Source organism: Salvia splendens, chromosome 2 (genome assembly GCF_004379255.2).
Source record: "Salvia splendens isolate huo1 chromosome 2, SspV2, whole genome shotgun sequence".
In the NCBI taxonomy this organism is placed as follows: domain Eukaryota; kingdom Viridiplantae; phylum Streptophyta; class Magnoliopsida; order Lamiales; family Lamiaceae; genus Salvia; species Salvia splendens.
Window position 1 is genome coordinate 1,778,570 of NC_056033.1, and position 14,393 is coordinate 1,792,962.

Below are 14,393 nucleotides of genomic sequence, written 5' to 3' on the forward strand. Positions count from 1 at the left end.
ATACCAGATCACATACTACCCGTAATACCGTTCGTGAAAACCATGAGGAAGCTAGTCCAGCCCGCAGGTCCGGAAAACAGCCTCGGGAGACATCTACTTCCAGTTTTCACGATGAAGGAACAAGCCGCTCAAAAGGTCCACACGCCGAGTCTTCCCAGCAGCCTGATTTGAATGAGGCTGTCAAGCTGTTCTTGGCTGAGAAGCAGGATGAGTTCTTAGCCTTCCTGCAAAAGAGCCAAGAGCCGAAGACGAAAACGGTGGATTCTCCTTCCTCATCCAGACATGAAAGTCACTACCGCAGTAGTGCCGTGTCTTCCAGGAAGAAGAATCCTCAACCCCGACATGTTCCTGTTCCTCCTCGGTACCGGAATCACAGGAGATCTCCATCTCCTCCATACCGAAGAGATGTCGGGTTCGCCATGTACGGAGCATTGAAGACTCCGTTCTCGGACGATATCACCCGAACTCCCTTGCCACAGAACTACCGAACTCCGTCGATGACTTATGACGGGTTAGTGGATCCTCATGATTTCTTGGGACGCTATCAGTATAACATGGCGAACCAGGGTCTCAATGAGGTCCACATGTGCAAGCTGTTTCCCGAGCTGCTTATCGGGAACGCAAGAAGGTGGTTCGATAGCCTCCCCCAAGGCAGCATCAGATCTTACCGAGATCTAATGGATGCTTTCCACAGGAGGTTCTTTCAGAAAGCGGAAGCCCGAATCACTTCGGCTCAGCTGCTTTCTATACGTCAAGGTCGCGACGAAAAGATCAGCGACTTTATGACGAGATTCCACAAGGAATGCCTACAAGTAGATGATCTCAATGATCTACTTGTCATTTCGGCATTCCAAAATGGAATCCTGCCCGGAGCTCTCTACAGAAAGCTCGTGGAATGCAGTCCGCAAACAGCTCAACAGATGTGGGACATTGCGGACCAGTTCTCCCGTGCCGATGAGGCAGACCGTCGCAAACGGTCTTTAGACAGCTCATCCCGAGGAGACAGGAGGAAGCCCGATCATAGCGATCAGGGACAAACTCGCCGAACTCCTTTTGGCGATCAGGGACATCCTCGCCGAACTCCTTTTGAAAGGATTCAAAGGACTCCGGTGCAAGACCGATTGGGGCCACGTCTCAATCCTGAGAAGCCGCCCGCTCAGTTCGTACCATTGAACAAGTCAAGAGCGGAAATTTTCGAACTGCATTCCGATATGTTCGAAAAACCAAAGCGGATGACGAAATCGGCCGCGCGTCGACCTCAGGATCAATATTGCTCCTTCCATCAAGACCACGGTCACGATACCGAGGAGTGCCGACATTTGGCTGCAGGTATTGATGATCTTGTGAAAGCAGGGACATTAAAAAAATACCAAAGCAAGCAGCCGAAAAAGAACAAAAAGCAGAGAGGTGCGAACTGCGCTCCTCAGGATCCGAAAAGGCAACAGGATCCCGAAGACGATGACGAGCAGCAATATGATGGAGTAATCCTGACTATTGATGCTCTCCCTGCCGGGAAGACTAAATCGTCCCTGAAGTCAGAGCGCAGAGGCTTCAATCGAGAGGAGCCAACGCATAAAAGGCTGAAGCAGGACGAAGTGATTACATTTTCAGATGCAGATCCCGTCCCGGCCATCTCTCCTCATCAAGACGCTATTGTCATCCAAGCCGGAGTGGCAAACAAACTGATCCACAGAGTGTTTGTGGATACAGGAGCGTCAGTCAGCATTCTTTTTAAAGAATGTTTCGATAAACTAGAAGTGGATCCAGCTCGGCTTAGTCCGGCACCACTTCCTCTGAAAAGTTTCGCCCAGGAGGACACCCGCCCTGAAGGTATTATCAGCCTTCCGATCACGGTGGGAAAAGCGCCTACAAGCTCCAGTACGATGATCGAGTTCTTTGTGGTAAAAGCTCGGTCTCCGTACAACATCATCCTGGGAAGAGACTGGCTCAACGCAGTTCGGGCCGTTTGCTCTACTTATCATCTCACCATCAAGCTCCCCACTAAAGGGGGGATAGCGGTCATCCGAGGTGATCAAAAGAGAGCAAAAGAGTGTCTGCAGATTGCGCTTAAAAGTGCCGAGCAATCAGATCGGCATCATCAAGCATAGCAATCACAGCAGCCGGAGTCAGAGGCAAGCGAAATGACCGAAGTCACACCAGAGCCGAACTCAATGGCCGTTCAGTTATACGAAGATGATCCATCCAGAACGGTCAAGATCGGTTTCGCGGGAACGCCTCTACTCCGGGAAAAGACCATCCAACTCCTCAAGGAGTACAAAGATGTCTTTGCATGGTCTCCGTTGGACATGACCGGAGTGCCCTCTGAGGTAATCACTCATCGGTTAAATATTGATCCATCAGTCCGGCCTATAAAACAGAAGCAAAGACTCTTTGCGGCAGAAAGAAATCAAGTCATCCATGACGAAGTCCGCCAATTACTGAAAGCGGATGTATTATTCGAGGTGAAATATCCCTCTTGGGTGGCCAATCCTGTGATGATCAAGAAAAAAGAAGGAGGATGGCGGATGTGCATAGATTTTACCGATCTAAACAAGCACTGTCCTAAAATTGCTATCCCCTTCCGAACATAGACAAAAAAGTAGAAGCTTTGATCGGCTTCGAAATTTTCTGTTTTCTTGATTTATACAAAGGCTACCACCAAGTCTTAATGGATGAGAATGATGCTCCAAAAACGGCTTTCATTACTGACTTCGGCATCTTTGCTTATAAAAAGATGCCGTTCGGTTTAAAGAATGCCGGAGCCACATATCAGAGGATGGTAGATAAGCTTTTTCGGCATTTGATCGGAAAGAAGGTTGAAGTGTATGTTGACGACATAGTCGTTAAAAGCAGAAGCACTTCGGAGTACGAAGACAATCTCAAGTCCACTCTCGACGTGCTCCGAAAAGCCAACCTCAAACTCAATCCCCAAAAATGTACCTTTTTGGTAGATTCGGGAAAGTTTCTAGGTTGTTGGGTTTCAAAGGAAGGACTCAAGGCAAATCCGCTAAAAGTTCAAGTTGTTCAGAACATGGCAATGCCGAAGTCCATACATGATGTGCAAAGGCTAACTGGATGTCTAGCCGCACTGAATAGATTCCTTTCCCAAGCAGCCGAAAAGCAAATGCCATTCTTCAAAGTGTTAAAGAAGGCACCAAAGTTTGAGTGGGGAGTCGAGCAGAAAAAGGCTTTTGACGAGCTCAAAAGTTATTTAGCCGAGCTTCCTATTCTCTCTGCTCCAACAGATGCTGAAGTGATATTCTTATACTTAGCGGCATCGGATCAGACCATTAGCGCGGTGCTTGTACGAGAAGAAGGCCTAAAGCAGCTTCCCATCTACTTTACAAGCCGAGCATTAAGAGGTCCAGAAACAAGGTATCAACCTCTGGAAAAAATTGCTCTGGCATTAGTAAATGCAGCAAGGAGACTGCGGCCATATTTCTATGCTCACAAGGTATGCGTCTTAACCGATCTTCCACTTCGGCAAGTTTTGACCAAGCCAGAAGCATCAGGCAGAATCGCCAAATGGGCCATAGAGTTGGGAGAACACTCAATCGAATACCTACCTCGGAAAGCCATCAAGGGACAAGCCTTGGCAGATTTTCTTGCAGAAGCAAAGTTCGATCAAGCAATCCCTGTCATTGCCGAACAGAAAAATTCTACCAATGCCGAACTAGCACAGCCCCTGGAATCCGAAGTAGAGCCACCGGACTGCTGGAGCGGATTCGTAGATGGAGCTTCGAATAAAACCGGAAGTGGAGCTGGTATTTTACTTATCGCTCCCGACGGACACGAGGTAACTTACTCACTTCGGTTCTTATTCCCAACTACTAATAATGAAGCCGAATACGAAGCTCTCCTTGCCGGACTCAAGCTAGCGCAAAGTCTATTTATCAAGTCTCTCAAAATCCATTGTGATTCACAAGTCGTAGTGAATCACATGTTGGGTACAAGTGAAGCCCGTGATGAGAGGATGAGGAAATATTGGGACAAAGCGCAAAGCATTAGCCGAAGTTTCTCTTATTTTCGGATAATCCGCATTCCCAGAGCGGAAAACAGCCGAGCAGATATTTTAAGTAAGTTAGCCTCATATCCAAGTTCAAATGTGGAAGAATTGATGCACAGAAGCATTGATGAAGCTGAGGTACTTTCAGTAGCCAGCTCGCCGAACTGGATGACGCCGATCTTACAGTATCTAGATCAAGGACAACTGCCCGAGGATAAGAGAGAAGCTCGGAAAATCACATGCCGAGCCCTTCGGTACGAACTTCATGGAGGAGTCCTATACAGAAAGTCCTACCTTCAGCCGTTATTGCGATGTGTAGGGCCAGAAGAGACGGACTACATCCTTAGAGAAGTTCATGAAGGATCTTGCGGTAGCCACATCGGAGCTAGAGCTTTAGCTAAAAAAGTTCTGAGATGGGGGTATTATTGGCCAACTTTGGTACAAGACGCAGTGCAGCTCGTCAAGACATGCACGAAGTGCCAAATCCATGCAAATATCCCAAAGATGCCGCAGACCGATCTATATGCTATGCAAAGCCCTTGGCCTTTTATGCAATGGGGCATAGACATAGTGGGACCACTACCACAAGCTCCTCGGCAAGTGAAATTCCTTATCGTTGCCGTGGATTACTTTACAAAGTGGGTAGAAGCTGAACCATTAGCTACGATAACGAGCTCGAAGGCATTGGATTTCGTCTGGAAGAACATAGTGTGCCGATTTGGCTTACCCCACATCCTCATTTCGGATAACGGGACTCAGTTCACCGACAAGACATTCAAGAATTGGTGCCAAGAGCTGAATATTCAACAGCGGTTCACTTCGGTCTCCCACCCACAAGCAAACGGACAAACGGAGGTAACAAACCGTATCTTGGTGAAAGGGTTGAAAGCTCGGTTAGAACAAGCCAAAGGACAATGGGTAGAAAATCTCCCTCAAGTCCTATGGTCCTACCGAACTACACCCAAAGCTTCCAACGGTGAAACTCCGTACAGTCTGGTGTACGGCACTGAAGCCGTGATTCCGGTTGAGATCGGCGTACCCAGTCCCCGAACTCTAAATTTCGCCTCAGAAATGAATGATGACGGACTGAGAGCCGAACTAGATCTGGCCGAAGAAAGAAGAGAATTGGCCTGCATAAAAGCAGCCAAGTACAAGGAGCAAGTAGCCCGGTATTATAACCAAAGGGTGAAAAAGCTGCAATTTCAAGTGGGAGATCTTGTCTTGAGAAACAACGAAGTAAGCCGAGCAGAAAAGCTGGGCAAGCTCGAACCCACATGGGAAGGTCCATATCGGGTGTCAGAAGTCCTCGGCAAAGGGTCTTACAAATTGACTCACATGTCAGGAGAACAAGTACCCCGAACATGGCACATTTCCAACCTCAAGAAGTTCCATTTGTAAGAGACAGTCCGGTCAGTCCGTCTTGTGTCTAGTTCGGTCCTAGAGGTATGTGTTTTCTTTGTTTTTTTACTTTGTCTATGTGCTTTTTGTTTGTCTATGTGCGTCTCGTTCGTTTATGTGCGTCTTGCTTGTCTAGGTGTGTTTTGTCTATGTGCGTGTCGTCTCTTACAAATGTTACTGAGGTATCTTGTTCTTCAAAGGCTGATCCCCTTTTTAGAACATATATAAGCCAACGATTGTGAGTCCAAGCTTCTAAGGAGGATACAAGACCACAATTCAGCTTAAAAAACAAGCAGTTCGTCTGAAACGAACTGCAACTATAAGCCAACGATTGTGAGTCCAAGCTTCTAAGGAGGATACAAGACCACAATTCGGCTTAAGAAACAAGCAGTTCGTCTGAAACGAACTGCAACAAAGGGAAAGTCCGATCCACGCGATAAAACTCGCCGAATTAGGACAAGGGAAAGTCCGATCCAAGCGATAAAACTCGCCAAATTAGGACACAAGCTTAGTCCGGTCAAAGAAGTTTACTTCTTAAAGACCAAAGACGAGTCCGGTCAAAGAAGTTTATTTCATAAGACCGAGGACAAAGTCCGGTCAAAGAAGTTTACTTCATAAGACCGAGGACAAGTACGATGAAATTATTTCGCTGAGCTGTTAATACGCAGTGTTAGAAGCGAAATGAAAATTTCATTTATTAAATCTTGTTCGGCATACAACTCCGCTACCCTACAAAATGGCGTTACGCTATTACAAAGGACTATTCTATTGTCCAGGGTTGCTAAAGTTGAGCCATCTATTCACAAAATCCTCGTGAAGCCGAGTTCGGGCATTCTCGGCAGCTGAAGAATAAGCAGGTCGACGAGATGCTCTAATCGACCTACCGCCTCTTCCCTGAGCCCGGGAAGCTCTAGCACCTCGGCGGCGAAGAGTCTCTTCACGAAGCATTTGTTGATCTTGCTCACTCATAATCACAGCTCCTCTACGAACTTCAGTCCGTCCTTGTCTTGACGTTTCCGGTTGCTCCTGAGTCCGTTCTCGTCTTGACGTTTCCGGCTGTTCCTGAGTTCGTTGCTGACTTGGAGTAGGGTCTTGAGCAAGTAAATCAGGGGTTTGAGCTGGAGTGCGACCATCTGTTGGCGGGAAATGCCTAAGGAATCTCTCGATTGAGGGACGCCGGGAAAGAATGATGTCGTACCGAGAAGCCCAGCGCCGCAATGATGTCAAGACTTGTTGGCAAGCCGAGCTCTCCAGCGCATTGTTCCTCCGGAGTACGTGATATTCCTCCCACAGTTCGTCAACTCGTTCCTGAACTTCAGAGATGGTCATTCCCCCGCGCCTGCAGATGAAATCCTCATACGCAGTCCTCTCAGCGACGGCGGTATTCAGCTCGGCCTCCAGATCTTTCTTTTCGGACTCTAAGTTCTTATTGTCGGCCTCCAGCTTCACTGAACGAGCCAAGAGTTCGTCATTCTTCACCTGGTCAGCTATGGCTCTTTTCTCAGCTTCGTCTAAAGCCGAAGAGTACAGCCGCTTCCAGTGAAGTACCTCCAGCTCCTTAAGAGTTCAGAATATAGAGCAGCTATGTCAGTTCGGCATTTCAGATTACTGAGCAGGTAGTAAACCACAACAGGAGTAAAAGAGAGTACGAAAGGCTATACGAAGACACAAGAGCAGAAAGAAGAATTTTTTCATTCATAAGAAAAATTTTTTTCTACACAAGGGCTTCAAGGCCGTTTTACAAGAAGGAAGAAACTAAACTAAGAGAAGGGAGACGAAATCATACTCCGCCAGCTTCGTCTCCGCCTTCTCGGTGAGGTTCAGCTTCCTTCTCCTTGTCTGCTTCAGCTTCAGCCTCGGCCTCCCTGCTCTCCCCAGCCTGCTCGGTGCCACCGTAGCCGATCTGCTGCGCCTCCTGCTCGGCCTGCTCATCGCCGGTCTGCCGCTCATGCTGCTCGGTCTCACCCTCTCCGTGGAAAATTGGAGCGGGTGAAACTGACCCTATGGAGGCAAAGATAGCCTCCATATTCTCATCGCGGTCAGCTCGGCAACTACGAACTTGGTCTGCAGAAAGCAGGACCGAGGACGAAGCAAGCTCCTCAAGCACCGGCAGACTCTGAAGCCGAGCTGCTATCTCTCGGCCGTACAGCGGCAGGATGACTTCGGGACCCTGCTCGGCATTATCGGTCATCAGTTTCAGCAGATCACCGACAAAGGCCGAAAATTGGTTGCTCAGAAAGAGTTTCTCCGCGAAAGCACGGAGAACCTCTCCTTGGGCAACCACGGCGGCAGCATCCCTCCGTTTCGTCTGCTCTCGCTGGATGACGAGCTGGTTTTTGGCAAACTGAGCTTCATCTTGGGCCGAAATCCTAGCAGCTCTGGCTTTCTCAAAGTTTGCCTCAGCCTGCTCGGCCCGATGACAAGCAGCCGCCAACTTCCTCTGCATCTCAGCATAGTCGTTGGACGCTTTGGAGAGTTCGACGGCGACGAGCTTGGAGAGCATATCGTTCCTCTGAAAATGGAAAAAGCAAAAAGTCAACAGAGGGGCTACAAAAAATACAGAAAAAAAAAGGCAAGGCCAGAAAATCAAGAAGAAAGTTCACCTCGGCGAAGTCCGTGGGCCATAAAAAGGGCTCACAGATATGTTCCGAAGGAGGCGCCAAGACCACGTCTTTCTCCGGCGCTCTTGGGGGCTTCTGGGTCTTCCCCTTCCTACTTGCCGAAGTCGACTCCGACTTCTTTGGATCCGAAGAGGTCTTTTGCCTCTTCGGATTCTTCTCGGCATCAGACGCCGAGCTGCTGGTTTTCGGCCTCTCCGGTTCCTTAGATTCGGAGGATTTGCGACCGAACTTGTTTAGCAAATTCACTGCCAAAAAGCAAGAAAACAAGGTTAGTTTTCGTCGTCAAGGCAGTAATGCATAAAAAAGAAATCCTCACCCTCAGCCTCTTCGTCCGAAGACGAGGAGTCGAACACGAAGTCGCCCTTGACGAGCTCAGACTCCGAGTACTGCTTCCTAATTATGGGAATCTTATTGAGCTCGGTCTCGAGCTCGTCCAACGGTTCTACCCGAGGATGAGGAATAACGGACTTCGGCCCTCTCCAGGAAAAGTCCGAAGCCGAAGTCCTATTATAAAAAAAGAAGCGATTTTGCCATTTCGGCCATTTGGTTTTACAAAAGGCTCTAAAGGGCTGTAAAGGGATCAAGTAAAACCAAGATCCCTTCCTCTTAAACTGGAAGAAATTAAGGATTGCCCTCAGAGACAGATCCTTATCTAGCCTACGCAGTTCGGCAGCAAAGGCCGATAAGTGCCTCCAAGAGTTCGGAGTCACCTGACCTAAAGGGAGTTGAAAAAAATCTAGCAGCTCTACAAAGGCAGGGGGAAGAGGGAAACGAAGCCCGCATTCCAAGCCGGCTTCATAAACGGTGGCGTAACCCTCCGGCGGCGAGTCAGCCCTATGAAGGTCGTCGGGAATCGCAACCTTCCCCCCAGGAAAAAAATATTTTTCGTGTAAGGATATCACAGTATCCTTACTCAAGATGCTGTGAAAATACTCTACGGTCTTCTCCCCGGATTCTTTCCGGCTAGAAGACCCCTTACCCCTTTTCCTACCGCTACCTGACTCAGAAGAAGAAGAAGAAGACATAGTTCTTACTCTTTGAAAGTTTGAAGAAATTCTGAAGAAACTCTTGAAAGCGGAAGGAAATTTTTACGCAAAAGAGAGAGAATGCAGAAGAAGCAATAGCAAAAGTGTTCAACTGATGAAGAAAAGACGTATTTATCAGATTCGGAGAAGATTTCAAAATCATCGCACCGTTTCGAATCCCACCTTTTCAGGATTCAACGGCCGGATTTTACTGTCGCATTTAATGCAGTCACGCGCAAGGCACGTCCCCTGACGTCAGCCTTCCCCGTACCTTTATCCAGAATGCCGAAGTGACTCGCTTCGCCGAAGTGATTCACTTCGCTTTTCGGGGGGGTAGTGATGGGGTACGTACTAAACAAGCCCAATAGCAGTGACGGCCCATCAGCCCAAAGCCCAAGGAAGAGTATCAGATCGGCATTACCAAAGAGTTCGGCCCCAGCCTACAGCTCGGTAAAAGCCAACCAATCAGTTCGGCATTACCAAAGAGTTCGGCCCCAGCCTACAGCTCGGTAAAAGCCGACCAATCAAGCTCTACTCTCAGATCGGCAAAAGCTGCTCGGCAATAGTTCAGCAGTTCGGTCTCAGTATTCGACCGAACTGGGAGATAGTGGACCCATGCAGGATCTCATGACCACTACACGATCTATTTAGTGGTGTCAAATCATGCAGGATCTCATGCGGGATAAGCGGACCAAACAAAGAGGTAGTGGACCCATGCAGGATCTCCATGACCTCCACGACATCCACAACCATCATTAGTGGTGATGCAAGCCACGATCTTAGTTCAATGTATAAATAGAACTTAGATCAGATAGACTGGGGTTAAGTTCTCTAGAGATCAAATATCAAATAGCAAGTCTGTATTGTAAGCTGTAGAAAACAGATCAAGCAATACAACTCTGCCCTCTTTTCTTCCCGTGGACGTAGATTTACCTCAGTAAATCGAACCACGTAAATCTCTGTGTCGTGATCTGTATTTTCCTGCATTCATCACCATCAAAAATTCGCCTAGCCATCAGTCACTAAGACATTCGTCATTAGTTTAGTTCCTCCACCTTAAAAGCATCCCTTTTCATCCAAGGTTGTTACAGCCTCTCTCTCTAACACATGGCTGTTACAGACTTCTTCGCCGGCGAGATCGCCACCGAGCTCCTCAAACAGCTCCTCGTGATCGCTCGTAAATCGGCGTCTTGCCGCTCCAGCGCCGAGCAGCTCATCGCCTACATCCGAGATCTTCTCCCGATCATCGAAGAGATCAAGCTCACCGGCAACGAGCTCCCTCAGCACCGCCAGCGCCACCTCGACAACTTCTCCCAAACCCTCTCCGGCGGCCTCGAGCTCGCCAACAAAGTCCTCTCCTCCCCTCGCTGGAACTTCTACCGCAACATCCGCTTAGCTCAGAAGATGGAGAAGTTGGAGAAGAGCGTCTCCCGATTCATGGAGGGGCCCGTCCAGGTATAAACGAACGACAGAAATCAATATTGATAGAAAGTAGAAAGAAACTACTATAATTTGTAAATTATATTCAAAAATATATTTTTTTGAGCGAACGCAACGCAGAAAAAATATATTGATAGAAAATATATTCTTTCAGTAGTACTGGACAACAATTTACATAAAATTCGAATAAATTTTAAATATTAAAAGGAATAAATGAGATGAATTGGTGACTCAAAGTAAACGTCTTGTTATGGTGTTGTGGCAGCTTCACGTGCTGGCGGACGTGCACCACACGAGGATGGATATGGCGGAGAGGTTTGACCAGCTGAACTGGAAGCTGGGGGCGATGAAGATCGGAGTCAACGGAGACGGAGGGTGCTTGGGCGCGGCGGTGAAGAGGGTGGAGGAGGAAGAGAGGTGGTGCGAGGACAATTTGGTCAATTTGGGCTGCACGGGCCTGGAGCTCGGTAAGATGAAGGTCAAGGAGATGTTGACGGGTAGCGATCACAACGTGGTCGGAATTCATGGGATTGGCGGCATCGGCAAAACCACCCTCGCTAGAGAAATATGCAAAGATGATCAAATTAGAAGTAAGTCTTGTTTTTCTATTTATGAGTTTAATCACTGACGCTGTTGAGACTATTGATAGTGGACGAAAGGAGTAATGTTCTAACAATGTGAACATATAAATTTGTTATATTTCAGGTCATTTCAGGGTATTTTTTCTGACTGTTTCTCAATCTCCAAATATGGAGCAACTCAAGTCAAGAATAAGGGAAATATTGTTAGGGAGGAGTAGCATTGTCAATGCCAACAGCATGGAACTAAAATTCGGATTTGAGGTTGAAAGCAATTCAAGAATTCTATTGGTTCTTGATGATGTGTGGAAACAATCTGTTGTTGAGCAGCTCCTGGTAAAAGCTCCAGGCTGCAAAATCCTCCTTGTTTCGCGGCTCAACTTCCCTCCATCGGTTGTGGACTGCTCGTACGAGCTCGATCTGCTGTCGGAAAATGAGGCCATGTCTCTGTTCTGCCACTTCGCCTTCGGCCAAACTTCCTTACCTGTCGGTGCCGACGAGGACTTGGTCAAGCAGGTAACCGGTTTCATCACTTCGTTGAATGAATTCATAGAGTTATTCGTTCCAATTTATCGCAAGCTCGAGACGAGGGGCTTAAGTCTCTACCAATTTTCAATATTTTCTTTTATTTTTACTTTAAAATTTGCGGAAATTATCAAAAATTATCTTAAGGGGGAAAAATTAATAGAGGCGTACCAATATTTTTTTCTGCATCCGCCATCCGCTGTTACTAGTAGCCTAACCCTTATGTTCGAAATTTCGAACAGGTGGTATCCGAATGCGGAAGGCTTCCACTTGCATTAAAAGTGATCGGGGCATCTTTAAAGGGTCAGCCAGAGATGTCATGGACGAGCGCCAAGAGCCGGCTATCGCGAGGGCAGCCTCTATGCGAGTCCCACGAAGTGCAGCTGCTCGAACGCATGAAAATGAGCATCGACAATCTTTCCGAGACGGAGAGGATGTGCTTCTTGGATTTGGGAGCCTTCCCTGAAGACAAGAGAATCCCACTCCATATCCTCATCAGTATGTGGGTCGAGCTTCACGACATCCCTGAAGAAGAAGCCTTTGCCGTGTTAGTCCAGCTTTCGGACAAGAATCTTCTTACACTAGTGAAAGATTCTAGGTATGGTCTTAAAAGCCAGTTTATTTCAATACAATGTGCATCTTTTGTTTATGATGGTTAACCTTTCAACATCAAAATCCTCGCTTTGTCACTGATTTTATCTCGTATTTGCAGGTCTGGTGACAAATACAGCAGTTACTACGAGATATACGTATATCAACACGATGTATTGCGCGATCTAGCGATACATCTGAGCAACGACGGTCCTGTCAATACACGGAGACGACTATTGATGCCGAGAAGAGAAGCAGGGCTTCCCAGAGAGTGGGAGAGGAATTCAGATGAGCCTTTCAACGCTCAAGTTATATCAATACATACAGGTTTCATTATATCCTATTAGTCCCTCACTATGTGTCCCACATTTTCATTTTGAGACTTCGGGTTGCAAACTCATCTCACATCAGAAAATGAAAAAAGTTGAAAGTAATATCATGTACATAAAATTTGTCAAATTTGAGGTCTTTTGGAAGTGACCCAAATATAACAATATCAAATTATTATACAGTCGACGATCCTAATTGGTCCAATTTTGAAAACATTAAGTAATAATTTGTGATGGATGCAGGGGAAATGGGAGAAATGGACTGGCTAGAAATGGAATGCCCAAAAACAGAGGTGGTGGTTCTAAACTTCTCATCTTCCCAATACTTTCTCCCACCTTTTCTCGAGAGGATGCCCCGGCTACTGGCCCTCATACTCATAAACCACAACGCCGGCAACGCCCTTCTTCACAACACCGCGGTGTTCAGCAACGTAACCAATCTCCGAAGCCTCTGGTTCGAAAAAATCTCCCTCCCCCTCCTCCCGGCCACCACAACTCCTCTCAAGAAGCTGCAGAAGGTCTCATTAGTCCTCTGCGACATCAAAACCGTCGAGCACTCGGTCCTCGGCCTCCCCTTCCTCTTCCCGAACCTGTCCGAGCTCACATTGGACCACTGCATCAATCTCACCGAGCTCCCGGGCAGCATCTGCGAGATGCCCGCTCTGACGAGCCTCAGCGTGACCAACTGCGACAGCCTGGAGGCGCTGCCGGCCGAGCTGGGGCGGCTGGGCTCGCTGGAGATCCTGAGGCTCTCGGCGTGCCCGAGCCTGAGGGGGCTCCCGGCCGGGGTCGGGAGCCTCGAGCGCCTCAAGTACCTCGACGTGTCGCAGTGTGTGAACATGGGGTGCCTGCCGGATAAAATTGGGGGGTGCCGCAGCCTCGAGAAGATCGACATGAGGGAGTGCCCCCGGGTGAGGAGCGTGCCGGAGTCGGTTGCGTTCTTGCATTCGCTGAGGCGGGTTGTGTGCGACGAGGAGGCGGCCGGGCTGTGGAAGCAGTTGGAGAAGGTGCGGCCGGACTTGTGTCAAGTTCCGCAGGAATGCTTTACGCTCGACTGGCTCGCGGAGTGAGTGATGAAACGGCGTCGCTTTAAATTAGCGACGAAAATTATGTGTTGATAATTTTCGTCGCCAAAGATATATCGAGCGGTAACACAGTTTGTAGTGATGGTCCGTCTCAATTGATGTAAATATCAATAATGTTAGTGCTCTACTCTCGACTAGGTCGCTGAGTGAAGAAACGGCCTCACTAAAAAAAGACGGAATTTAGTGATGTAAATATCAATAATGTTAATTACATTACTCTATATCCTATTTCTCAATCAATTTATTTATTCAATTTTAAGTTCTCTTATTTTCATATGTTCTATATCCACACCACAACAAATAGCTATACCTCTACTAATTGAGTAGACATAGTGGAATATGTCATGAACACTATAGCTAATAATCAGCAAGTCAACTGTACGTTCTTTTAGGAACACATATGGTAATGACTTTATTTATCCATTAAATCATGGGAAACTTTAATTTAGATAATTATAGTGGAGTATTATAATGGGCACTCAACAAGCTATCCGGAAATGGTATGATCATGAATACACATGCGATTATGTGAATACTATTATAATAATAAAAAAAAATCAGTGCATTTTTATAACTAGTTGGGATTACCTGATCATATTATTCCCAATAAATTAAGAGTCGATAATAGTTGTATGGCTGCTACTGGTGATAGTGGAATATCTTAATAAATCCAAAAAGAGTCTAAAACGCAAGAAATTTCAAACCGTGTGGACCCTTTGAAAGTAAGAGGCATGAACGTGATTTGGAATTCTCTTTCTGCCATAACATTCTATTTCATTTTTTTCCACAAAAAAG

The 14,393-nt window shown here is 47.2% G+C and overlaps 1 protein-coding gene across 1 annotated transcript; it reads left to right on the plus strand.

The window, feature by feature from the left end:
• Window positions 1-10,121: 10,121 nt before the first annotated feature.
• LOC121782638 (probable disease resistance protein At4g33300) lies at window positions 10,122-13,857 on the plus strand. Its single transcript, XM_042180572.1, has 6 exons — window positions 10,122-10,505; window positions 10,756-11,080; window positions 11,196-11,584; window positions 11,836-12,191; window positions 12,306-12,511; window positions 12,757-13,857. Exons 1-6 carry the CDS (start codon window positions 10,158-10,160, stop codon window positions 13,581-13,583), a joined length of 2,451 nt encoding a protein of 816 aa, XP_042036506.1. The 5' UTR covers window positions 10,122-10,157; the 3' UTR covers window positions 13,584-13,857.
• Window positions 13,858-14,393: the final 536 nt, after the last annotated feature.

What these genes read in the sequence shown, in the direction of transcription:
- LOC121782638 (XM_042180572.1), top strand. Translation starts at nt 10,158, where the DNA reads ATGGCTGTTACAGACTTCTTCGCCGGCGAGATCGCCACCGAGCTCCTC. An exon ending in CAAAGATGATCAAATTAGAA is followed by an intron (nt 11,081 to 11,195) that starts GTAAGTCTTGTT and finishes GTTATATTTCAG; the next exon opens with GTCATTTCAGGGTATTTTTT. An exon ending in ACGAGGACTTGGTCAAGCAG is followed by an intron (nt 11,585 to 11,835) that starts GTAACCGGTTTC and finishes AATTTCGAACAG; the next exon opens with GTGGTATCCGAATGCGGAAG.